Consider the following 27,266-nt stretch of genomic DNA (forward strand, 5'->3'; position numbering starts at 1 on the left):
CGCTGAGCCCTGTTTTCACATTCACCAGGTCTGTGCCTGACTTTTACCACCTTTACCACTTACCTCTCATGTTCAAATTATGAAGTTTAGGAGCTTTGAACTAGGACTCTGGACTTGTTAGGTTACACAACTCTACAACTTACAAGATGTGTGCTTTTTATAAAGTCACTTAATTTCTCTTTTTCTTCCTTTTTTTCTTTTTATGTCAAAGAGCCAAAAACACTCTTATTTATTCAGAGTTTTTCTATGAGGGATAAAGAAAACTTGGGAATGTGATTTCTAAATCACAACTGATTATAAAAGTATTAATTGTAAAATCATGATCTGTTTTTTGTGGTCATTGTTGCTTCTTTAGGGTCTTAGGGGAGTGATGAAAAGGCTCTAAGTGGAACAGAGCTGATAGAAAGTAGAAGTGTCTTAAGAAGTACAAATTGATAGTTAGCGAATAGTCTTGGAGATATAAAGTACAGCATATGGAATATAGCTAATAAAATTCTAACAACTATGCATGGTGTCAAATGGGCACAAGACTTACTGGGATGATCACAGTAAATTATGTAATGTCTAATCACTGGGGTGGTGTACACCTGAAACTAATATAATATTGTATGTCAACAATAATTGGAAAAAAAGTAGAAGTGTTTTCACAATAAGTGATTCCTTTGGTCTTGGGGATTAGACACTGGAAAGCAATGCTAGAGTGATGGCAAAGAGGTGAAAAGGCCCATGAGAAAGGTCTATCTTATAGAGGTTCTAGGTGTTAACTCATCAAAAGTTGAGGACCTATAGGGTGGGGACAGTGTGTCAGATGGGAAGATACAGTAATAAAACAACAACAAAAAAACAAGCTCTCTGATCCCATGGAGCTTATTTTCTGGTGGGGAGTTCAGACTATTAAATATATATATTAGGTGGTGATCAGAAGAAAAATCCAACAAGGAAATATATCGGGAGCAATTATATGGGTGTCCGAGCCAGCTAGGCTCAAAAGAGCAGACTCCTCTGATAACGGAACATGTAAGGAGAGAGTTGAATGAAGTCAGAGACATGCAGATATCAGGCGAAGAGTCTTCCATGCAGCAGTAATAGCACTTGCAAAACGCCTGAGGCAGCGGCCTTTTGTTTTTGGTACTTTAATATTGAGGGGGGTTTTGGTGAACTGAGAAAAGGTCAAACAGATGGTGGCTCACAAGGGCCACTCCTCTCTGGGGCATCAGTATATCGTCCAGAAGAGGTAAAGGAAATCATGATCTTTACTCTAATGAGGTTGCAAATTGATGTCTAACATGCAGTCGGGTAAAGAATGTGTTTGAAGTTATTATAGAATGAGGAGCCCTTGTTGCCCCAGGTGTGAGACCTCTTATTCCAGGATAGTCAGCATCCCTTCTTTTCTCTCTCATTTTCTTACTCTGGCCCTTTTTTTGTTTTCCCGTCTACCCAGGATTCCTTAAGTACCTGAGGAGCCAGGAGAATGGCTACAATGACTTCAGCAGTACTAGTGGACATACAGGATGAAGTGACCTGCCCCATCTGCCTGGAGCTCCTGAAGGAACCCCTGAGCATAGACTGTGGCCACAGCTTCTGCCAAGCCTGCATCACAGAGAACAGCAAGGAATTGCAGATCGGCCAAGAAGAAGAAAGCAGCTGTCCCGTGTGTCAGACCAGCTACCAGCTCAGGAACCTGCGGCCTAATCGGCACCTGGCCAACATAGCGGAGAGGCTCCGGGAGGTGGTGTTGGGCTCAGGGGAGCCGCTGAAGGTGATCCTTTGTGCGCACCATAGAGAGAAACTCCAGCTCTTCTGTAAGGAGGATGGAAAGCTGATCTGCTGGCTTTGCGAGCGGTCTCAGGAGCACCGCGGCCACCACACGTTCCTCATGGAGGAGGTTGCCCAGGAGTACCAGGTGGGAGCCCACGTAGAGGGAACGTGGGAAGGAACAGAGTTCTTGGCAGGAAATCTTAATTTTATGCTAATTTAATTTTTGTAGTCTTCTCCCATTTAGATAGAGGAATGAACCTAGAAAATCCCCCCTGGCCAAGAATAGAGACTTTAGCAGTTTCTCACTGCCCAGGATCAGCTCTGCATGTCCTTTTGTGAAGAGGATGCTGCTGGGGGCAAAAAGGGAGGCTGGGAGCATTGAGTGTGGGGGGAGATGGTGGCAATGAGAAGGCATGAGGGACTTCATGGTCAAGTTCTTTCTCTGGGACAAAATCGCCCTGGTGCCTATCCCCTGTGTATACCTTGGCTGTCTCAGATTTCAGTCCAGGGTGGGACAAGTTTCTTCTGAGATCAGCATGCTCTGTCCCATCCATTTATGTCTAGCCACTGAGACCATTTAATGCTTGATTTGATGTGCTTCTTCCAGGAGAAGTTCCAGGAGTCTCTGAAGAGGCTGAGGCAAGAGCAGCAGGAAGCTGAGAAACTAAAAGCTGTGATCATAGAGAAGAGGACATCCTGGAAGGTAAGAGAGACTCTTCCTGAAGGTGTCCTGGGGGTTGAGAACAAGGAAAGCTGGTCCTGTCCCCAGTTTGGCTAGAAGAGCTTCCCTTTGCCGAGTTTGCCTCGTCCTTCTCTGCAACCCTTCCAAACAAAGCTCTTGTTCCTGGTGCAGGGCAAGGGAGAGCTAGGGGGGAGCTAGGAAATGAATATATTAAAAGGGAATCCAGGTTTTTCACCACAGTCACATAGGAGAGGAACCATGGCCATTGGCAGCTTCTAATTCCTGATTCTGGACTTTGTTCTACAGTTTCAAGCTCTGAAACTTGGAAGGACAGGTTAGATACAGGCCAATCATTCCTATCTCCTCACTCAAAATTGGATGGGGAGGCTAATGGAGAGGCATGAGAGACCGGGGAGGCTGCTTGAAATCTAAACCTCACCCAGGAATCACAGTTTACATCTGGGAGGCCTCAAAAAGTCCATCGGAGGCTAATGTTCTGGACGAGTGGAGGGGAGAATTGAAGGAAGACCAGGTTCTGCAGGACTTTCCCCCTTCACTCGTCCTCTACCAGTGAGACCTGGCCAGGGAAGCAGTGCTGAGCCTGACTTCCCACCCCTTAGAGAGGAGACCCTCAGCTCCACAGACTAGCAGACTCTCTTCCATGTCCTTAAAGAATCAGCTGGAACCTGAGAGACACAGGATCCAGAAGGAGTTTAATCAGTTGAGAAGCATCCTGGACAAAGAGGAGCAGCGGCAACTGAAAAAACTGGAGGAGGAAGAGAGGAAGGGGCTGAATATTATGGAAGAGGCAGAGGATGAGCTGGTCCACCAGAGCCAGGCACTGAAGGAGCTCATCTCAGATCTGGAGCATCGGTGTCAGGGGTCCACAGTAGAGCTGCTGCAGGTAAGACTCATGAAGGAGCCCCGAGAAGGACGAGAAGGACTATCATTCTGACATAGGACTGATATCCTGATGGAGGCAAAAATAAAATTCCTTTGACCCTGGGGTACCTCTTCCCTATTATATCTCACTTGTATTTATTATATATAAAAAAGTGGTCCAAAAGTTCAGTTGATAATGTGGTGGAAATCTACTGTGTCCATTGGTGTTCTATTGAAGTATTAATCAGTCTTGATGTTATTGACCTATTGGGCTAGAAAGTTACTATGAGGGACTGCCCTGTACATTGTAAGATGTAACAGCATCCCTGCCCTCTGCCCCCTAGATACCAGAAGTACCACACCCAGCTGTGACAATCAAAAAACACTCCAGACATTGCCAAATATCCCTTGGAGGGACTATCTCTCACTGCTCCCTGTTGAGAATCACTGGCCATTAGGCACCTGTTGTCGATGATACTCTATTATGATTGGTCATGTGCTTTCACTCACTTTCATAGCAGATAAACACATACCAAGCTCAAGTGCTCAGAGATTCTTATGTAATCACCAGTCCTTTGGGTTCACTCTCTTCTCTAGGGCAGAATCATTTACCATGTTGTAATAGGAGTTTGTACTGGTCTTTTAAGTCACAAAACTGAGCTCTGGTGTATGTGTGTGTGTCGGGAGGGTACAAGGTGTCCGATATAGAGAGTTTCCATGGTAGAGCTTGAATTGAGATTAAAACCTGAAGAGTTGTTTTTTACAGAGTGAACAGTATGACTATGAAGTTGCAGAAAGCACCTTGTGACATTCTGAAACTTTCAGGCCCTTCTTTATTTTTGCTTGACTTGTTTTCCTCTTGCTCTTCCTTTGCCAGTGTGATACTCATTTCTTTACCTATTCTTGGTCAAAAGATAGTTACTTTCTACCTGTTGAAGCTTTTCTTCATTGATTGCTTCTGATTTAACATCTTCATTTTATTCTTCTTGCCCTTTTTTTTTCATTTTTGATGTTGGGTTACCCTTTTGTTATGCTTGAGATCAAAATGCTTGAAATCAAAACATATACTCTCTATCCCATACTCTCACTCCTCGCCCCCCAGTTCTAGCCCCTGCACAGACTCCTCAAATTGTAAACATTGCTTTGTAAGAACAGAGGCATCATGAATTTATCTGTCTAGGCTCTCACATTCATTAGTATGGCTACCCAATGAACATTTTAGAAAAATGCTTTTATTGATTTCAGAGAGAGGAAGGGAGAGGGAAAGATAGAAACATCAATCAGAAGGGAAAATCATCGATCAGCTGCCTCCTGCACTCCCCCACCTGGGATCCAGCCTACAAGCCAGGGAATCGAACTGACTTTCTGGTTCATTGGTTGATCACTGAGCCATGCCAGCCAGATTCCATGGACATTTTCATTTGAGTTTTCTCTTACAGTCCACTTTCCTAGAATTTGCCCACCGCAGACACATTCTTCCTTCTCTTTTCCATGTCTGTGTGGCATTGTTGCCCATTAAGATTTTGGCAGCTTTCAAGTTTCAAAATGTAAACGATGAGAATAAAGCAGTGGCACCTGGATCATGCCTTAAAATTGCTGCAATTTTAGATATTTGGTATAAGAGGGCACATCCACCACCTCTACCACTTTCCATATTTGAGCCAATTTGAGCAGTGTTTCTGTTAAATGCAATCAAAGTAGTTACATAGATCAAACCATTGGTTTTTCTTCAGTCACTGAAGTTTATAAAGCAGGAGTTAGACCAAATAGGCCATAAAGTAATTCTATTCAAATGAGGAAGGTAGTGGCAGCAATGACCTAGAAAAGCAGGTGGTTAACAAGTTTAATTGTGTGCAATGAACTGGCTTGGTCTAAGATGAGACATCAGTGTGAATATAAGGAGGTTTTTATGTCAATACTTTACCTAAATTTGGTGACTGCATGGATGGTGGTATCACTGAAGAAGGTGGGAGATAGTAAAGGAGACCTCATGTTTACAGAAAAAGTAAATTTTCTATAAAAAATCTTCAGTTAGTGATGCCTATGGCTCATTTGCTGGGGTATGCAATAGGTCTTTGGGTTACATCAGAGATCTGTTCCTACGGCACGACATAATGTGATTTTTGCTGTAAGTCAGAACCCACCTACATAAGTACCACATCACTCACATGGAGCACATACACAGCAGTAATGAAGTGAAACAGTAAAAAAATTTTAAAAGAAAGATAACAATTCCTGACCATTACTTGTGGTAAATAAATAATAAAACAAAGCACATATGTATATACATCAAAATGATGGAACTTTTTTTTTTATAAATACTGTAAATGGGAGATGGTGACATAACCATGAAATGACATACATAGAGTCCGACATAACTGGACTGTGTAAGAGATCTGAGAAGTACAGAGTTGGGAATCCACATTTATGTGTTGAACTCAAGAAAAAATGGATTAACTCAACAAAAGGAGCAGAGACAGAGGAGATGAGGTTTAAGAAACAACCACAATTGCCCTTACCAGGTTGGTTAAAACATTGTCTTGAGGCACCAAGGTTGTGGGTTTGATCACTGGTCAGGCCAATTACAAGAAGCAACCAATGAATGCATAAATAAGTGTAATAACAAATCAATGTCTCTCTTTCTTCTCAAAAAAACTCAATAAATAAAATTAAAAACAATATTAAAAAAAAGAAACGCATTTAAGGCCCTGTATCCTCAGCAACCAGAACGTAGAGGACAGAAATTATTGCTTTAGCATGGGATAGGGCAAGGCACAATGTCTGGCAAATATACATATGTAATGTACATATGTAACATCACACACACACACACACACACACACACACACACAGTTGTAAAAATAAAGATACCAATGAATGAGTCATCATTTCCTGACATCCCTATTAGGGTCTCAGGGACAGTGTACTTTCAAGTTCTTATCTCTACCTTGTGGTCTCTATATTCCCATCATATAATGGGGTGGTAGGGATGGGATGAGGAATCTGGGTGAGGCTGTACTGGAGGACAAGGCTTTTGACTCCTAGATTTAACTTGTCTCTTTTCTTCCTAGGACGTGAGTGATGTCACAGAAAGGTATGTGCAAGAGAACACGAGGTGGTTCCTTTGGAGTGACAAAAGATTTCTGCACCATTCATAGAGTTACCTTGTGGTCAGTTGAAAAGGAAAAGAATCATAAGACAGAGAAGATTTAGGACTGGTGTCTCAAGTTACTCATTATGAGAATTTTGGGGTCTTCCAAAATAAAGGGAATGGCCTGATTTCTATGGTAGGATAATTTAGGTAATGGGAGGTCACAAATTGGAAACGGCAGTGCCCTTAAGGATAAAGGGTTAACCGTATCATTGATTATCCTAATGCCCTGTGATGAATCCTTTTCCACAAATCTCTGTGCCTGATTCTAGTAGTTTATGGCTATGTCAGAATACACAGGGCTTCCCATTGCGCCTGTATTTTATCAGAGGGAAGTTTCCTCTCTACATTGTCCTATCCCAGAGTCCATAATTCAGCTTTTGGAACATCTTCCTTGAATTTCCCTTTCTCCCTTGGCTTTGGAACAGTTCATATCTTGCTACCTAGTTCTCCTCACACTTCCTCTTTTTTTTTCAATTTCTATAAAAACATAGACCTGGAGTCTTGAGAAATGTGATTTTGGCCTGAGATCAAAACACATAGTCTCTATCCAATACTCCAGAATCTCACCCTTAAAGGTGACATCTAAAGTTGCCCACACACCAGGTCCATGTGAAATATGGAGGCTGGTCCCTTGCAAAGCAACAACAAACAAACATAAAAAGAGGCTTTGAGGGGTTAAATCTTATAAAAATTTACAGAGAGTGAGAAGCTAGTTTCTTGTTCTGGTTTTCTGGCCCCAGCGTCAGGACTCTCTGGTGAATGATGCTAATTTTCTTCAGGAAAGTGTTGAGGTTCCCCCATGGGCTTAGGAGATGAAGGACAGTGGTGCTGGGGGAACCCAAGGTCAGCCATGTAGGAGATTCACAATGTCTGTTCCCTAGGAGTGAGTACTGGACTCTGAAAAAGCCGGAGGATCTCCCCACCAAGCTGAAGAGTGCATTTCGGGCCCCAGATCTGAAAAAGATGCTACGAGTGTTCAGAGGTGAGGAGATGGAGGAGACAGAATTTGGATGTGGGATGATTGTAGTAATAACAGATAAAAAGAGCAGAGGGTATGAGTTAGTATTTGGAAATAGCGGCTGAGAGTCAGGTTAAGGCAAGAAACACCAACCAGAGCCTATTGGTTCTACACATGATTGACTTCTTGTCATTACAGAGCTGACAGATGTCCAAAGCTACTGGGGTAAGTAGAATCATAGACCTCTTTAAGCTGCCATGTTCTGATCCTCTTTTACATGGGGATTTTCCCAAGCAAATCCCACCCTCTCCACACATCTCCCCCTTTCCGCTCCCCGCCCCCCATACACACAGAGGTATAAGTTGGTGATACTTCCTCCCATTCCCCCACCACATAGTTTCAATTCCTCCCACCCACTTCCGTGTTTCCTCTTCTCAGTGTCATAAGACCCCTGCACCCCTTGCCATCTGCTGAATTGGTACCTTTTCCCACAGTGGACGTGACTCTGAATCCACACACAGCTAATTTAAACCTTGTCCTGTCGAAAAACCGGAGACAGGTGAGATTTGTGGGTGCCACTGTGCCTGGCTCTCATCTGGAAGAGCACTACGACTGTGGCATCCTGGGCTTGCAGCATTTCTCCTCAGGCAAGCATTACTGGGAAGTGGATGTGGCCAAGAAGACTGCCTGGATCCTGGGCGTGTGCAGCGATGCCGCGGGACCTCCATTCTCTGTCAACCAGTTTGGGAACAGTCGCAATGTTTACTCCAGATACCAACCTCAGAATGGCTTCTGGGTCATCGGGTTGCACCACAAACATGAATATAGAGCCTACGAGGACTCTTCCAGTTCCCTGCTCCTCTCCATGACTGTGCCCCCTCGCCGGGTTGGGGTTTTCGTGGACTATGAGGCCGGCACTGTCTCCTTTTTTAATGTCACAAACCACGGCTTTCCCATCTACACCTTCACTAAGTATTACTTTCCTACCACTCTTTGCCCATATTTTAATCCTTGCAACTGTGTGGTCCCAATCACCCTGCGACGCCCAAGCTCTTGAACATTCTGCTGCCCTCGCCCATATCTGAGCAGTAAGCACCCTTTGAGGCTCATCCACCCCTCAGTCTCCTTTCTTACCTATTTTCTGCAGTCTCCTTCCCTTTTCTTTGAACATTTACTCAGGGCTAGAATGCACTGGTGGTGACAATGAACATCCTTCAAGTAATTACATCTCTAGAGATGGGTGAGGGGTAACTTTCAGCCTTTTACTATTAACCATGGTATTTTTTTGTCAATGCAGAGGATCAAATATGGGACATTCTCTTAATTAGATATGAGTTTTTGTTCTAAATGGATAATTGAATTTCAACAGATATTGTCGCTGATTGAGATAATCCTGTGTCGTTTTTATTCTGTTATTGGAGTACATTGATTTGTTCCAATGTTTAAATGTAATACAGATTCCTGAAATAAGACACTATCATTTTGCATGTGCAATACTGAATTTGTTTTATTAATACGTGACTTAGATTTTATTTTTATCTCTATTTATGAAAGAAGTTGACCTGTAACTTTAAATTCTTATAATATCACAGGTTTTATAAAATGCAAACAATGAACAAAGAAACTGATGTATGTTTTTGTATAAGGGCATAAGAGTGCTAATGCCTAATATGTTAAATTTGGAAGTTTTAAAATTAAAGAAATGCTGACCAGTTTTTACTCCATCCTTCATGGATCTTAAAATGTTAACAGTAGAAATTAAAAAATTAAAACAAAATCTCTCAAGTACATTGAAGTACTAAAAGGAAAGAGGAAAAGGATCCATCCAATATAGATTATTTTAGGAAGAGAATGATTTCTTTCCATTTCTCCACATCCCCTTTCCTTTATGCTCAATATGAACAGCCAGTGAGTGAGCAGTGATGACTCGGGTAGAGAGATGCTATATGCTTTTGGCGCCAACTGTAAAAGCGGTTATGAAGTGGAGTGAGTGTGGAAACACATATTAAAGAGTTGACTAGATCTAATGTCCAGTTGGTAGCCAAGGGCCACTGGCAATTCAAATGTGACTAGTCTGAATTGAGACATGCTATATGTGTGAAATGTACACCATTGGTTCAAAAAATAATATAAAATATTGTATTAATTATTTTTATATTGTAGAGTACAATATAAAATGATCATAATATTTTGGATATATTATGTTAAATAAAATATATATTAACGTCACCTGTTTTACTTTGCTTGTTTGATGTAGATGCTAGAAAATTTTAAATTATATATGTGGCTCGCATTACATGTTAACTGGACAGCTTATCCTGTAGTGCAGTTTCTCCCCATAAGGGGGCTCTAGTATACGGAAGATGTTACTTGTATATCTACGTGGATCCTCTACCTCTCTGAGGCATTTGTGTAGAAGGTGCTGGCAGAGAGAAGAGGATCTGAACATCTAGAAATTTATAATTTAGAAGATCATAGAAATGGGTCATGGCCAGAGAATAGACTGCATAGTCTGGTCCCTGTCTTTAGCCCTCAGGCTGTCGGACATTTGAAGTTCCATTGTGGTTTGAGGAATTATTAGTTCATCCTCCTGGCTCAGCTCTAGTTAGTTAGTGTCTGTATGAGATGAAGTAAAAGTCCAGTACTGGGTTACTCTAAGATAAGGTTTCATTTGGGAGGTTAAGTTTGTGGGAGACCAGAGGCCAAATGCACACTCATTCTTATCTGGACTTTATTCAGAAGAAATATGAAAGGAGACAGGATGCAAACCAATGCCCATGTGGCTGATGGAAGTTGGGGGATAAGAGATGATGGTAAAAGAATCTGTAACTGCCCTTTTCATTTCTTTTCCCATATTGTAAGTTTCAGGTGAAAGGAGTTAGCCCAGCTGTCCTCTCCCTATGGAGGTACCTAGTGAATGACCTTAGTTAATAGGAAAATCAAGTGCTTGCTGGGATGCTATAGGTGAGATGAGGGGAGAAATTAGAATGAGTTTGCAGCCCTGGCTTTCTCTGGGGGGTAGGGGAGGGTGTCTGGGCAGGGGCCTCCTGGCCTTGACATTTTTGGCGTGATGCAGTAGGCTAAGCTGCTATGAAAACTAAACCCCAAAACAAAATGGATCAAATAAATGTATTTATTGCTTATGTAAAAGAAACATGAATATAACTAGGAGGTGAGTGGCACTATTCCACAAGGGATGTATGGGGCAAGCTCCATCTGTGGCTCTGCCATCCGAAAACAGTATTGCCATCAACATCAAAAAGAACAGAAAGGCAAAGAAAACTGGGGGGGCAGTTTGCTTCTGAAGTCCTTAGTTCTTATGTGGAAGTCATAATTTCTGCTCACAACTTTCTGTTACTGAGAATAGCCATGTGGCCCCACCAAAATACCAAAAGATTGTAAGATGTCTAGCCACACGCAATTTCCAGGGGAGGAAAATGCAGATCTTGGTGGATGCCAAGTGGCCTCGTGGCCTGGAACCTTAAGCAACTCCTCCTCCTCATTCCAGAAGATCCAGGATCTCAGATTTTTTCTGGGCTGTTTATTCCATCCTGTAGCCTAAGGTTCATAAGGAAAAGACCGAGTGAGGGCAGTGCTATTGCCAGAGTCTTAGGCAAGTGGTATACTTAATCCTAAATTTTTCAATAAACCTGTTCTTGCTAGAGCTGCCATTTACATTTTATTGTACTTTAAAGAAAAAAAATTTGGAGTGAAGGGCTTTTTAAACATTTTTATTGTGATATAATTGACATGTAAATTGCACATATTTAAAGTCTACAGTTTAAGTTTTGACTTGTGAAACATCTCCATCAAGACAATCAAGATATCCACCCTCAAAAAAAAAAAGAAAAGAAAAGAAAGATATCCACCCTCTTCAAATGCTTCCTCCTCCCCTTTTGTAATCTCTTCTGTCTCTGCCCACTGCACCCCCATCCCCTAGCAACCACTGTCTGCTTTGTCTCAGTGTGCATTCTCTAGAGGTTTATATAAAAAGAATCCTTCAGTTTTGTTGTCTGTTTCTGTCATGCTCCAGATTGTTATTATTATTATTGCCATGTAGTATTCTATTGTAAACAATACAATTATATTGTTTGTAAAAACTTACCCATTTGCTTATTGATGCAAATATGGGTGGTTTCCAGCTTTTGGCTACTACAGATATAGCTGTTGTGAACATTTCTTGTAAAACTTGAACAGTAAACACATGCTTTAGTTTCTTGTCTAATTGCCTAGCTGCAAAATAGCCGGGCTCTATGGTAGCTATATGGGTAAGGTTTTTGAAGCTGCCAAACTATTTTCTAAAATGATAGTTCCAATTTTACATCTGACTTCAATTGCTCTACATCCTTGCCATGGCTTGGTTCAGCTTTGGGAGAGTGTGGAGCTATGGGAAATAATGGGAATAAACCAGAGGGACCTAAAAAACTGAAGCAGAAATATTATTTCTTCAATGTGACCTTTTCTCCTTTCTTTCCTGTTGGTTTAAACTGGCCCCATTTAGCACTCTGACTCACCATCTCCCTCTCCCTTGCATGTCCATCCCCTTAGTGATTAAGCCATCAGGACAATGAGCTTCTAGACAGCATCAAAATATCTTTGGAACAAAGCCTCAAATCTATTGACCACAGAGTTTCAGTCAAACTAGACTTTAGTTGTGTTTCAGTTCCAGGCCCAGCAAAGAGGAACCACCCCACCGATCACACCCCCATGACACCAGACAGGATGACGCTCTGGCTGACATTAAGACCTGATACAGTGCTCGACTTCTCCCCGCCTTCGCCCTGACCAGCCAGCAGAACCCACAATCCCAACTCCCTCAGTTGCCATAATGAATGATTTTCCACCTATAGAACCCATCACCTGGAAGCCATCAGGGCGCCAGGTGTCAGAGCAATAGCTCACCTGGGACTCTGGGTTTGGTGTCATTTCCTTCAAAATAAACCTTTTGATTGGGCTTTGGTGTCTAACAAACCCTTTTACTTGGTAACAAAAGCTGCCACTTTACTCTTGTGATGGTTGCTATCATCCTCCGGGTAATTTCAGTTCTCCCTTTGCCCATATAAACGTGTCTCCATGGTGTGGCCCTTGCGCACTTCTGTGCTATCTCTTGTTTACCTGGAGCTCCAAGCACAATCTCATGGAACCAGTTGCAGATTACAGCAAAGCCATTTCTGGCTTCTAGAGGTGCAACTGCAAGTAATGCACCAGCGGAACTCTTGACACCCTAAGACGAGTATTCAGAAGTGACCATTATTTTCTATTTTAATACATAGTACATTGGTAGAGAAGGTTGGCCTGGATAAGTGTTTGTTGTGGGAGCTCTGTGCATTGCGGAATGTTTAGCTGTATCCCTGACCTCTCCCCACTAGATGGCAGCAGCCTTCCCTGTAGTGAGGACAACCAAAACTTTCCGACTTTGCCAAATGTCCCCTGGGGCAAACCTTCCCTCCCCACCCACCCTTCTACAAACACTGGGTTAAAGCATTCCTCCTGCCATCGCCCTGAAGGACTGCCACCATTTGGCCCAGAAGCTCTGTCCCCTTTCACTTTCACTTTCACTTCTCAGCCAGTTCCTCAGAAGGAACTACTTCCTGCAGACTGAGCCCCGGGTTGGAGAATGGACCCTGACCAGAACCGCCCCGACTTTTCCTCACCACTTAAATCTGGAGTCAAGACTTCTCCGCTGGGACCTGAAGGTGTGTGGGGAGGTGTGTAGGAGACTCGCGGACAGAGATACTAGGTGAAGTTAGGTGAGGCATTTTGTGGCGCAGATGTGCTCTGAAGGGAAGAAAAGCCAGCTGCAGGCTTCCTACTCTGAGTGCAGACACAGGGCAGCGTCTAGAAAGGGACATCTTGAGAGAAAAGAGTGTTAAACAGACAGTGGGCCTTGTTTGCTACCTGGAAGGACCCTTATTTTAAACAGGATGAGCCGGGACCGGTTTGGTTCAGTGGTAGAGCGTCGGCCTGCGGACTGAAAGGTCCCGGGTTCGATTCCGGGCAAGGGCATGTACCTTGGTTGCCGGCACGGGGCTGTGCAAGAGGCGGCTGATCGATGATTCTCCCTCATCGATGCTTCTAACTCTCTATCCCTCTCTCTTCCTCTCTGTGAAAAATCAATAAAAAATAAAAAAATAAAAAATAAAAAACAGGATGAGTTCATCCCCATCCTCTTTCTGTTCTATGATTTTGATTACCTATCTTGCTGAAGGGAACTGTAATCTCTCTCTCTCTCTCTCTCTCTCTCTCTCTCTCTCTCTCTCTCTCTCTCTCTCCCTCCCTCTCTCCCCCTCCCTTCCTCTCTCTCTCTCTCTCTCTCTCTCTCTCTCTCTCTCTCTCTCTCCCCCTCCCTCTCTCTCCCCCTCCCTCTCTCCCCCTCCCTTCCTCTCTCTCTCTATAAAGAGATAAACAGAAAGTCTCTTCTACTTACTCCACTCCGTTTGTAAACGAGGTGCGAGAGCCCATGCCCCCAGTATGGGGCATCAGACAGAATGGAGTCTTGGGGACATGGCCAGGGGTAATATTGAACCTGATTCTTTCAGGCCCCTCCTGCCACCACCAAGGTGCCGTCCGTGGCCTTCCTGACACCCTCAGCTGCTGGCCAGTCTGAAGACAGAAGGCTAACGATGGGTCTGCTGCCTGCCCCTGAGCTCTGAGGCTGCCTTTTCTCCCCTGTCTCCTCAGTTTCACTCTCAGGGCTCTGCTCGCACTTCCCTGAATAGCCCTGCCTGCTCTTACCTCAGGAGTTCACTGACCCTGACTGGTGTCCTCACCTGCCTCGGAGCTCCTAAACACACCTTTGCATTGATTGTTATCTCTGCTGCTTACTGTTTTTCTTTGTTCAGAGATCATTAATAGGGTTTGACTATTGCCCAGAAGGAGACCAAAGATTTAATGATCTTGCTAAGAAGTTTAATATATATATATATATATATATATATATATATATATATATATATATATATATATATATTTAAAAATAAATAAAAAAGAAGTTTGTTCTGACACTGAACATGTATCATCCTAAGGTCATTAGGGAATAATTTGCACACCATTGACATGTCACAAATTTTCTCAAACATGCCCATTCTATCCTATACTTTCACTTTTCAGATGTCTCTGTTACTGCCTTCCTGGGAATCTATGCCTACCGTGGAGAGGGTCCATTACTGCCCACATATTGTCTCTCAGGGTCAAGAACAAGGCCTAACACATGAGATAAAATAGACATACTTACTTATTTTTTTAAAAAATTGAATTCATATGAATGAAAGCAGGCTGCTGCTGTGAAAAAGTGCATTGAATATCCATTCAACATGCAAAACATGTCAAATACAAATAAGAGCTTACATTCTAGTTGGGGATAGATCATAACAAATTATAAATAATTGATGTGGTATACAAGAAGGTGACTAGCCCTGGCTGGGGTGGCTCTATTGGTTGGAGCATTGTCCCCTACAACAAAAGGTTGAGGGTTCTATTCCCAGTCAGGGCACTACCTGAGTAGCAGGTTTGATGCCCATGTGGGGTGCATACAGGAAGCAACTGAGATTTTATATATATATATATATATATATATATATATATATATATATATATATATATCTCAATCAATGAACAAATCTTCAAGTGAGGATTTAAATTAAAAAAGGAGTTGATGTCAAAGCAGCTGCCACCAGAATGACTATGATTATGGGATAATGTTTTTAAAACATTGAATTAGGATGAGTGACATGCTGAAAACTTTGCTAGAGCTCTTGGGGAGAAGGGTCATTAATGTGGAGGAGATTTAACCTTGAACTCATATATATATATATATATATATATATATATATATATATATATATATATATATAAACACACACACACACACACACATTATTGATTTTTTTACAGAGAGGAAGGGGGAGAGATGGAGAGCTAGAAACATCGATGAGAGAGAAACGTCGATCAGCTGCCTCTTGCACATCCCCTACCGGGGATGTGCTCGTAACCAATGTACATGCCCTTGACCAGAATTGAACCCGGGACCTTTCAGTCCGCAGACCAACGCTCTACCACTGAGCCAAACCGGCTTCAGCTTAACCTTGAACTCTTAAGCGGTGGCTGAATTAGAGACTCTGAGCCTAGATGAATAGGGAGGGGCAGTTGCAGTGTTTCTAAGTTCACCTGGTCTTTGGATGCCAAAAACACATCCTACTTTCCCCATTGGCAGTTCATGATCCAGGACACCAAGGGAATCATCTGGGATAGTGTCTGAAAACTTCAAAGGAAATCCTTTCTACACTTCACTTCCAGGAAACACTTTCATTTTATTATCTAACCTGCAGAGAGGCATGGATTGTGCCTTATTATAAGTCCAGATGTGAGGAGAATACTCAGTTGTGGGATACAGGTGTCTGACACTTAGGGTAACCAGCTGACCTGTCAGTTCCATCAGGCAGATGTAACTTGTGTTCCTTTCTCTAACTCCCTGACTGCTGCTCAGCTTTTGAGTCACTCTTAAACATTGCTGGAGACACTTCCTGGCCATGTGTGGGGCTCTGCTTCTCTGTACCTTTCTCTTTCTGTGATCATTATGACCACAGGTGTTTTGACATCAACTCCTGTAGTCCCACTCTGATGTGAGGTCCACAGCTCCGTGGGAGAAAGCATGCTCTGTTACTCTCTTCTCCGCAGGTTCTTGGTGTTTTTCAGCATCGGTTGGATATTGAACAGAATAAAAGATAACAGAGAAGTGCACACTTGTGGCTGGCTCATTGATCTTCCATTGTAATCATGGGTAGAAATTATCATGTTACATAAACCCCTGTTTTTGTTAGTCACCAGAGCCTGATCTAATCAATTGCCACCACAGAAAGTGTCTAATAGTTTACAGACTTTAGACAATTTTATGTTTCTGTACCATTGGCTGGATTGCTCCTTTCAACCCCTATTCATGGAAGTCTTATTCCTCATCAGATTCAGTTCATGAATCATTAGAGAAGTGGGCAGATTCCTAGGCCTACAGATATCTCTATACAGCTTTCATTCTATCCCCATCCTTTCTTTATAGAGCAAGGGGAAGGGGAAGATTTATAGTTTGTTACACATCTCAGATCTTTCACTATCAAATTCTTTCAACTATATTAATAACCTAATGTTGCTGTAACAAATGACCACAAATTAGATGGCTTAAAACATCAGGAATTTATTCTTTTGCCGTTCAGGACGACAAATGTCCAAAGTCAAAGTAGTGATAGAGTTGGAGCCTCTGAGGAGAAGCTGTCCCCCCTCTCTCTTAGTTTCTGGTGGTTTCCAGCCATCTCAACAGTCCCTGCCTTGATGGCCTTCTTTGCCACCATTGTTACATGGCCTTCTTTTTTATGTGTCTGTGAACCCTTTTTCTTCTTATATTAACTCTGGTCATTGGATTTAGAATCTACCCTCTTGCAGTATGACCTCATCTTAATTTGATTACATCTGCAAAAACCTCAATGCAAAATAAGGCTACATGCACAAAGGCAAACGTATTTGTGTGAGGGACACAATTTTAGTCCATTAGAAGACATATCAAGACATTCATAGCCACTGAGGTCTTCTCCCTTACCTTACCGCTCCTTGTCCAAATTTAGCCCAGGCTGTAAGAGTCAATGTCACTATGCTACTGCTGATGGACCACCATTATACTTCCAGGTTCGGTTTGCCATTCCTACTCATGTGACAATAGGACATAAGCCAGCCAGGTTTACTTAATTTAGCAAAGGCATATAAGATAGGAGACATAGCACATTGGCATGACTGCCCCAGGTGAGCTCTAATGAGAGTTTGCAAGGAGATCTAGGAATTACTTTATACCCCCCATGACAGGTCTTTTGTAAACAAGAGACTGTCACTTTTATGTCATTTAAGAAGTGTCACATTTTGAGACCCTTTCAGGGGTCTTCAAACTATGGCCCGCGGGCCACATGCGGCCCGCCAGGTTTTTTGGGCAGTGAGTGCAGCCCAGGTGTTACAGTAGGAATTAGTAGTTCATATAGTCCAGCCCTCCAGCTCTCTGAGGGACCGTGATCTGGCCCCCACTTTAAAAAGTTTGAGGACCCCTGCTAGGCTCCTGTATTGCAAAAGGCCTAGCAGCTCTCTGCACACCAGCCACAATGGAGTTCTAAAATTAGTAGAAGATGCTGTGTCCTCCATCAATAGAGCATTCTTCTCCCTAAAATGTTTTTCCTCTTTATCATTCCATATTCCCTCCTCATCTTTTATCTTTCAGCCTTATCCTTACTTATTCAAATGGGATTTTTTTATGATCTCCTATTTAATTTTCCCAAAATGTGTAATTCTGTGTGGTGCTGATTATCATACCTACCAGACCTCTGAAAGAGGACCCTGAAAACATTCTATTCACTCCAATTCACTTACTAAATTGTATAATCGTTGTAAGTCACTGGATTCCATGTACAGATCAGAAAAAAAGAGAGTATTCTTATTTTTTAAGGATTTTTACATGAGGAATAAATAGGTCAAAGTGATGTGTAATTGTAACTGGTTCATAATTGTTAGTAATAAGATTGCTTCCCTATTGTGGTCCTTGCTATTTCTATCAGTATTGCTGAGGAGTAATATGAGAGGGTTTTGTGTGGGACAGACTGTGGTCCCAAAGCTCACCTATCAGTGAACTCCTAATTAAAGGAAAGATAAAACAATGATTTTTAAAAGGAAGTCTAATCACCTATGGAGAAGTGAGGTTCTTTACATATTTATTTAGTATTGTGTTCCCAGACAAGTGCCTGGTCCATGTGTGGCTTACACTTTAGGAGTAGGACATTTAAGGAAGGATGTCATATATTATATAGTGGTAATAAGAAAAAGATGTTAAATAATACACCAAATGATGCTTTGGTGGTTGTGCTGTAGAAAAGTTAGTCATATTAGACATGCAAGAAGGGAGTTCAGTGAAATATAAGAGTAAGTCATGCAAATGTCAAGGAAGGATCATTCCAGGCTGAAAGAAAAGCTAAAGGTAGCCTGTAGACTGAAAGGTCCCAGGTTCGATTCCGGTCAGGGGCATGTACCTTGGTTGCGAGCACATCCCCAGTAGGAGGTGTGCAGGAAGCAGCTGATCAATGATTCTTTTTCATCGATGTTTCTAACTCTCTATCCCTCTCCTTTCCTCTCTGTAAAAAATCAATAAAATATATTTTTTTAAAAAGAAAGAAAGAAAAAGAAAAGAAAAGCAAAAACTCTGAGGCATAGGTGGCTTACCCAAGTCACTGAATTCACTTTTCCCCTCTCTCTCTTTTTTTTTTTTTTTATGTCTTTCAGCTTTTCAGCCTTGGCCAATCTTGAAAGTGTGCACAGTTAGCATCCCTTTTATTTGTGTCATTCTTATACCATATCCTTTCAATCTGCCCACCCATCCAGGAATCTTTAAGCAAGAAGAGCCTCGGGAAGAAACCAGGGGATCAGCTGCCATGGCTTTAGAATTCCTAGTGAACATGAAGGAGAAGGTGACTTGTGCCATCTGCCTGGAACTTTTGACAGAACCCCTGAGTCTAAACTGTGGCCACAGCTTCTGCCAAGCCTGCATCACTGACAAGAAGCCAGAGATCGGCCCAGGAGGGGAAAGCAGCTGTCCTGTGTGTGGAGTCGGATACTCTTTTGGAAGCCTATGGCTTAATCAGCATCTAGCCAACATAATAGAGAGAGTCAAAGAGGTCAAGCTAAGCCCAGAGGAAAGGCAGATGAAAGATCTCTGTTTGAGCCATGGAGAGAGACTCCAACTCTTTTGTAAAGAGGATAGGAAGGCTATTTGTCAGTTTTGTGAATGGTCCCAGGAACACCGTGGTCATCAGATATTCCTCATGGAGGAGATAGTCAAGGAATACCAGGTAAGGCCCAGGATGGAGGGAGATGAGGTGAAAGGTTGTACTCAGTGGGAAATCTCACCTTTCCATCCTACTTTACTCACCACAGCATCTTAGCATGGACTCCTGTAATTTCCTTCCATGTGTCACTTACCCTATGCTTGGCTTCCCAAGCCTGAGGGACATCACTGTGTATTCCTTCCATTTACATAAAGTATGAGTCTGAGTACAGACTTTGGCCAAGAGTGAAACGTTTTCCTCTTTTCTCCTTCGTCATGTGGATGGAGAATTTCTTTCACAGGTTTAGCTCTCATTGCTCCGCCTAGCAGGAAGGTTGCTGTTAACATTGGGGATGGGATGTGGAAAGACTTTCAATAAGAGAATAGGACTTTTCTTGGCCATAATAGAATCAATATTTACTCTAAAAAGAAAGAAAAAATCAAGCTACTCTTGGTGAGGAGGTAGTGACTTTCATCACCTAGGAATAAAAAAACATTCAGCTCCTCAGATTTTCTCCCAGGGTCATAGATTATAATCACCAGATTCTAATAGTAAACCAGTCTCTTCTGAGATCAGGCTTGTTTATTCCTCATTTATTCTCTTTCCAGGTGCTAAGAAAGACCATGGCTTGACTCTGGTATGATTCCCCTCTCTCTCACAGGAAAAGCTCCAGACAACTCTGGACAGACTGAGGAAGGAGCATCAGGAAGCTGAGAAGTTGGGTGCTGACATCAGAGAAGAGAGAACTTCCTGGAAGGTAGGAGGAGACTCTTCCTGGGTAATTTCTGACATAGGAATCTTGGCAGGAACTTCCATGCCAATCACAAGGAAGCCCTTTCCTCTTCATTCCTTGACATTGAATGAGTCCAGAAGCCATTTGGTTAGTTCTCTTCCTTGTCCTGTCTCTGTTGGGGGTGGGGGCAGGAGAGTAGATGTTACACGTAAATATCTACATTACAATTACAAATGGTACACACAGATATTTGGAATTGAGAGCAAAAAACAGTCTTAGTGGTGAGGAAGGCTGAAGAATTCTGTCTTCCATTCCTGTTTTCCAGTGAGGCTCTCACACCTCCAGTGGAAGGAAGACAAACTTCAAGGTGCAAATGTGAGAGTGTGGGAAGGCATGAATGTCTAGGACAGCTGTCTACAACCTAAACCTCGCCCCAGTTTTACATTTGTTCCAGGGTTGGGCTAAATAAGAGAGTCTGAGGCCTTTTTGGTTTATATTGAAAAGGAAAACAGCTTTCCCCAAAATTGCTTCCCTGTTTCTAATCCTTTCCTGGTTAGAACTCCCTGAAAAAAAATCCTTTCCCCTGGCTCCTAATCCCTTTCACAGTAGGCTCTCCTTACTTCTCTCTCTTGTTTCACCTTTCAGAATCAGATACAGACTGAGAGACAAAGGATACAAACAGAATTTAATCAGCTTAGAAGCATCCTGGACAGTGAAGAGCAAAGAGAACTGCAGAAATTGGAGGAAGAGGAGACGAAGACCCTGCATGACTTAGCTGAGGCTGAGAATGAACTGGTTCAGCAGAGCCAGTTGCTGGAAGAGCTCATCTCAGATCTGGAGCGTCGCAGTGAATGGTCAGCCTTGGAGCTGCTGCAGGTAAAAAGGGTGACCCAATCTGAGATTCTTAAAACACCCTCTAAATTGCCTCCTCTTCTGTCCCCTGGGGCTCTAATCCTGGTGTTGACACTAAAAGTTCCTTTGACCTTGTAGAGTGCCCAAGAATAAAGTCAACAGAGAGGGAAGAAAAGAGAATCATGAAACACTCAAAGGCCAGGATTTGCGCTGTCAGATCCATTTGTGACTAAAGAAATATCTCTCTGGACACATTTTTTTTTTTTTTTAACTCTCTGATAATACAGAAAACAAAACATTGCTTTGGTTGTAAACCTGGCCAGTGGCATTAAGAGTAAGGCCACATACAAGGAGTCCGCAAAAAATGTATACACACTTTTTTCTGATAGCTCAATTGATGTTTCTTTTCAGATTTAACCCATTGAATAATTAGTAATTATTCAAAGTATGTATACATTTTGGGGACACCCTATATATTGATACATATTGTTCAAAAACAAATCAATCCATAGTGGTAATGATGTAGAAATGCAGACAACCAAAATAAGTTAAGGATATGGAAATGACGAATTGGTAAGATGTTTTAAGCATTTGGGAATGGGACTGAATGTGTACCTTAATCATTTTGACAAGAGGGCATAAGAAAGAAAACAATATGGTGTGGTGAATAGAGATTCTGTTTTAGATATTCTGAGTTGCTGCTATGTTTCTTCTTTGCTATGGAATATATTATTCTGGATACATGATGAAACATAATAGACAATGATTAGATATGTGAAGTTTGGAATCAACAGCACCTGTGTGTGAGTTAAAATTTAAAAAAAAACAAAAAACTGGAAGAGGTTTTCTGTGCAGAATATGCGTTCCGCTAATAAAGAAGAATTTTACTTCCTTTCCAATATAAATGCTTTTTACTTCTTTTGGAGCCATTGGTACCCTGTTAACACAAGTAGTGTCAGTAGACATCCCATCTTGTTCCTGATCTCAGTGGGGAAAGTTTTCAGTGTTCCATTTTCATCATTCAGTATGATGTTTGCTCGCTGTGGGTTTTTCTTAGGTGTCTTCATCAGGCTGAGGAAGTCCCCTTCTAGTTCTAGTTTATTGTTATTACTGTTTTTTTGTTTTGTTTTGTTTTTTTAATATATTTTATTGATTTTTCACAGAAAGGAAGGGAGAGGGTTAGAGAGCTAGAAATATCGATGAGAGAGAAACATCGACCAGCTGCCTCCTGCACGCTCCCTACTGGGGACATGCCCACAACCAATGTATATGCCCTTGACCGGAATCGAACCTGGGACCTTCCAGTCCGCAGACCGACGCTCTATCCACTGAACCAAACCGGTTTCGGCTTTGTTTTTATCATGAAAGGCGTTGGATTTTGGCAAATTATTTTTTTTCTGTCTTTTGAAATAGCTATGTGTTTTTTATCTTTTGTTCTATTAATATGATGTTTTATATTGATTGCTTTTATATTCAACCAATTTCGCATCTCTGGAATAAAAAAACTTGACGATGATATATAATCTTTTCTATTTTTCTGGATTCAATCTTCTACAATTAGTTTACCAGTTTGTTTCTATAGTCATAGGATATTGACCTATAGTTTACCTTTCATGTGATGTCTTTGTCTGGTTTTAGCATCAGAATAATATTGGCCTCATAGAGTGAGTTGGGAAGTATTCCCTCCTCTTCTAGTTTTTGAGAACAATTTATGAATTATTTGTTATATTTATTCTTTAAACTTTTAGTAGAATTCCCCAGTAAGGCCATCTGGGATTGGATTTTTTTTTTCTCCTGAAAATCCACTCCAATTTCTACGTGTGTCATGTCTATTCATATTTTTCAATTCAATCTCTACATGTTTCTGATCTATCAGATTTTTCCAATCCAATCTCTACATGTTTAGGTACATTCAGATTTTCTAGTTCTCCCTGAATCAGTATTGGTAGCGTCTGTGTTTCTAAGAGTTTGTTCATTTAATCTAGGTTATCTAATTTATTGGCATACAATGGTCGCTAATCTTTATAATATTTGATTTCTATAAAGTCAATAGTAATGTCTCCTTTTTAATTCCTTATTTTAGTAATTTTCCTCCCCTCTCTTTTTATTCATGGAATGTCTAGCTAAAGGTTTGTCAATTTTGTTGATATTTTCAAATAACTTTTTATTTTTCTATCATTTTTCTACTTTTTCTTTCATTAGTCTTGCTCTAATATTTACGCTCCTTGGTTCATGTTTTCTTTCTTCTCCTTAGGACAAGAGTGGAATCATGAAATGGTGCGTATGGGTGACCAGGAGTGGTGTATTTATGAAGAAAGGTTTGTAGTCATGAGACTTATTTGGTCATCAACCAGAATGAAAATTCTCCCAAAGCAAGAAAAGTTAGATGTAGTATTATTTTAAATTGCTAGGATTTAAGTGTCCCATATTTATTGAGAATGTACCAGATTCTATGGTAGTGAATTTAATGGTTGAAATTCACAATTAGAGCCAGTAAGGATAACAGGGAGAAGGGCTTTCACTATCAGGCTGTTATTACTACATTCAATCCACTCTCTGTCCTTGCTCTGGTTCCTGTATTTCATAGATGCTTGTCCTTATCATATACAGGGCCTCATTGAGCTCTAAAATAGGTTATGGGGCGGCACCTTTACATTTACTTTGCTTAACAGGAATAGAGGAGACCAGGCCATTCTACAAGGTTCTCTTTAGAATTCCAAAAACAGAGCTTAGCCTTGTGGTTTGTGGCTTTGACCCTTGTGCCAATAATTAATATTGTTTATTCACATATTTTAAAAGCTTAAGTAGGAAAGGGTAGCCTTTGTGTCTGAAGTTGCCAATTCATCTGGCAGCTTCAAGTTCTTTACAAACACATGAGAGTCTAACCATTTTTGCTCAGGAGACAACTTTTCTTTTGCCAAGTGTTTTTAACTTTTCCCAGAATACCTGACATCTCAAATGTTATTTGTGGGCCATACCACTGTTCAGGCTTTGGACTCGGGCACAGGTTTCAAGGTTTTCAAAAAGGAGACCTGTATCCCAGTCAGGATCTGCAGCCTCACCACTGATCTGTCTGGAACCCACATCTGGGGCCTCTTTATGGGAGACTCGTTGTTTTGTGGAAAATGACAAATATTACATATCATTTTAGAAGTAGCAAAGGCTTTTCTTATACATTATTTCATCTAATTCCTATTCATTCCATGGGGTATCACAGGAAAAGCTAATTATTATATATTTTTTTTAGAAGAACAAATTCTTACTTTGAGGTGAAGGCTTTCCCAAGGTCACACAGAGGGCAACTGGGAAAGTAGACATGCACACATTTTTTCTGGTTCCAGTAGCAGGGGACTTCCTTCTCCCCTCCTCAGGCTTCTCAGAGAATCAGGTTCAAGTGCATTAAGGGTATGAAAGGAGAGGAAGAACAAAAAGGTATGAGATGTAGGATCAACTTTATTTATTTTTTTTTTTTGTCATCCCTAGGAGTGAGGTGTGGACATTGAAGAAGCCAAAAACTATTTCAAAAAAACTGAAGCATGGATTCCGTGCTCCAGATCTGAGTGGAATGTTGCACACGTTTAAAGGTGAGGAGAGGCAGGGCAGGAGTGTAGATCTAAGATGTTTATGGTGTTAGGGACTAAGCTGAGGTGTGGGTCAGGGTCTGATATAGTCTCACATGGGGATAGAAAGGAGGTGTTCAGAGAAGGGATGTTGCTAATGGAGATGTGGTTAAGGGAGAATGGCTAGATTCTGGTTCATTCTCTGAGCCTCACAGTCTTCTCCCCTTCCCCTATTCCAGAGACAAGCTATCAGTGTTTAATCATTTGCTTCTAACCAACATTATTAAATCTTTTATCATTTCAGAGCTCACATGTGTCCAGTACTATTGGGGTAAGAAGTTACTGGGTCTTCAAATTACTGTGTTCTGATCCCCTGTCAGAGTTTGTGGTTTCAGTGAGATCTGATGATCTTACCCTACGTGTTTCCCTCACTTCCCAATACATGTATATAATACACTAGAGGCCCAGTTTACGAAATTTGTACATGGAGGAGGGGGTTCCCTCAGTCTAGCCTGCTCCGTCTCCAATTTGGGACCCATTGGAGGATGTCTGGCTGCTGGTTTAGGCCCGATCCCTCTTGCAATCTGGGACCACTAGCTCCTAACTGCTCACCTGTCTGCCTGCTTGATCGCCCCTAACTTCCTCTGCCTGCCTGCCTGATCACCCCCAAATGCCCTCCCTTGCTGGCCTGATCTCGCCCCCAACTGCCCTCCCCTGCATGCTTGGTTGCCCCCAATTGCCCTGCCCTGCTGACCTGATCTTGCCCCCAGCTGCCCTACTCTGCCAGCCAAATTGGTTTTGATTGGTTGGTTTCTATGCAGTCAATGTCAAAAGCCCCACCACCTAGGCAGCCAATGGTTCCTCACACTTCACCCTGATTTGGTTCTGATTGGTCAGTTTCTATGCCAGTCAGCATCTCTGGGCTTATCAACAGGGCCTGATCAGAAAGGCAGGGCTGATCAGAAGGTGGAGGTCTGGAGAGAAATGGTGGCATGGATGCTGGTCAGACTGGGAGAGAAAGAGAGAGGCAAGTGCTGATCAAAAGCTGCCATGGAGGCAATGGATCAGTCCTGCTTCTCTCTTCAGTCCTCTTGCTGGCCCTGATTCACAGCACCCTCAGCAGTCAGTGCTGGGGTATCCCATCTGCAGCGGAAGCAGCGCTGACTTCTGGTTTTTAAATATTAGGATTACTCCAGAGCTTTACCCCGCTTGTCCAATCATCAATACAAGTTCTTCCTAGTCACCTTCCAAGTTCCCTCTCCAAGTCCCCAGATAAACCAATCCCTGTAATCTAACTAATCTTATCTTTTTCTTTTTCTCTGCAGTGGACATGACATTTAATCCATTCAACTTAAATTTGAATCTCACCCTTTCAGAGGATCACAGACAGTTGGCATCTGTGCCAATTTGGCCTATGAAGTATTATAATTATGGTGTTTTGGGCTCCCAATATTTCTCATCAGGAAAACACTACTGGGAAATAGATGTGTCCAAGAAGACTGCCTGGATCCTGGGGATATACTACAGAAAACGTTCCTGTAATAAAAAGTTTGGTGTTAGACGAGACACAATTTATCAAAAGGCTTTCGGTAATAAAAAGTTTGGTGTTAGACCAGACACACTTTGTCAAAAGGTTTACTCCAGATTTAGACCTGAAAATGGCTACTGGGTTGTAGGGTTACAGAATCAATCTGAGTACAATGCCTTTGAAGACTCTGCCACCTCTGATCCCAAGATCTTGACTCTTTCCGTGGCTGTACCTCCCCGCCGAGTTGGGGTATTCTTAGACTATGAAGCAAGCACTGTCTCATTTTTTAATGTCACAAACCATGGGTCACTCATCTACAAGTTCTCTAAATGTCACTTTTCCCAGACTGTTTATCCCTATTTCAATCCTTGGAACTGCCTAGTTCCGATGGCTCTGTGCCCACCAAGTTCCTGAATGTTCTCTTTCCCTCACCCACTTCTGTGTACCAACCTTGTCCTGGGGCCCATCTCCTGCACCAGAGTTGATATCTACATTCCAAACCTTCTCTTGTTGTCTCTTTTCTTTAGAACTTTTACTAATTCTTGGGATTTGCAATTTTTTTCTGGATTAAGTTAGAAGTGAATCTTATTTACCCAGTTACCCTTTTATGTATTCTCAGTGTCAGATATATTATACCTCTTAAAGACAGAGCATTATTGGTGTAACATCTCTGCCCTGATATTTCTCCATAATTTCCTTTATCACTGATTTTGAGAGGTATGGAAAAACCTGTCTGCAACCACATATGGCCTTAGGATAATCCATAGTCGCCCCACCCACCACCAAGAACAACTAAGGAGTATTTGAGTGCATGTCTGTTTGTTTCCTAGCATACAGCAGTGTCATCAGTTGAGAGGAAAAACAAATGTCATAATGTACCCAGAGTAAAAATTTTATGTTCAGAGTGTTTTATTTTAAATCGCTTATCTGGCATGGTGTATAACAATGAATATGTTTTTTTAATAAAACGTAAGTTGTGATTTTTAAACTGTACCCAACTCTTTAAGATTGCTGTATGAAACTGTCACTCAATATAAAGTGCCTAGTTAAAGGTCCTGCACGATTTCAGAAGCTACTTGTCAAGATCACTCCAGTACCAGTCTTGTGTTATAGAATTTACACCCAGGCTATGACTTTTGTGGTGGTTGTTGTTAATCCTCACCTGAGGGGAGATATATATATATATATATATATATATATATATATATATATATATATATATATATATAGTATTTTTAGAAAGTGAAAGGAAAGTAGGGAGAAAAAAAGAGATATAAAAACATCCAGGTGAGAGAAACATATCAATTGGTTGCCTT

General features: G+C 41.7%; 1 protein-coding gene across 5 annotated transcripts; it reads left to right on the forward strand.

The window, feature by feature from the left end:
- Window positions 1–1,465: 1,465 nt before the first annotated feature.
- Window positions 1,466–26,943, forward strand: TRIM6 (tripartite motif containing 6; the record flags this gene model as incomplete). Of its 5 annotated transcripts, XM_084894201.1 has the most annotated exons (13): window positions 1,466–1,903; window positions 2,366–2,461; window positions 3,114–3,344; window positions 6,394–6,416; window positions 7,358–7,458; window positions 7,633–7,659; window positions 18,835–19,301; window positions 19,939–20,034; window positions 20,656–20,886; window positions 23,117–23,139; window positions 24,346–24,446; window positions 24,727–24,753; window positions 25,748–26,943. In XM_084894201.1, exons 1-13 carry the CDS (start codon window positions 1,472–1,474, stop codon window positions 26,362–26,364), a joined length of 2,472 nt encoding a protein of 823 aa, XP_084750327.1. In that variant the 5' UTR covers window positions 1,466–1,471. The 5 variants fall into 5 exon arrangements, with proteins under 5 accessions (XP_084750327.1, XP_084750331.1, XP_084750328.1 ...); XM_084894202.1 differs by lacking the exons at window positions 1,466–1,903; window positions 2,366–2,461; window positions 3,114–3,344; ... (1 more) ...; window positions 7,358–7,458; window positions 7,633–7,659 and adding an exon at window positions 12,871–13,130; XM_084894204.1 differs by lacking the exons at window positions 1,466–1,903; window positions 2,366–2,461; window positions 3,114–3,344; ... (1 more) ...; window positions 7,358–7,458; window positions 7,633–7,659 and adding an exon at window positions 13,103–13,184.
- Window positions 26,944–27,266: the final 323 nt, after the last annotated feature.

The sequence above is a fragment of the Pipistrellus hanaki genome (assembly GCF_964339955.1).
Source record: "Pipistrellus hanaki genome assembly, chromosome: 9".
Classification (NCBI taxonomy): domain Eukaryota; kingdom Metazoa; phylum Chordata; class Mammalia; order Chiroptera; family Vespertilionidae; genus Pipistrellus; species Pipistrellus hanaki.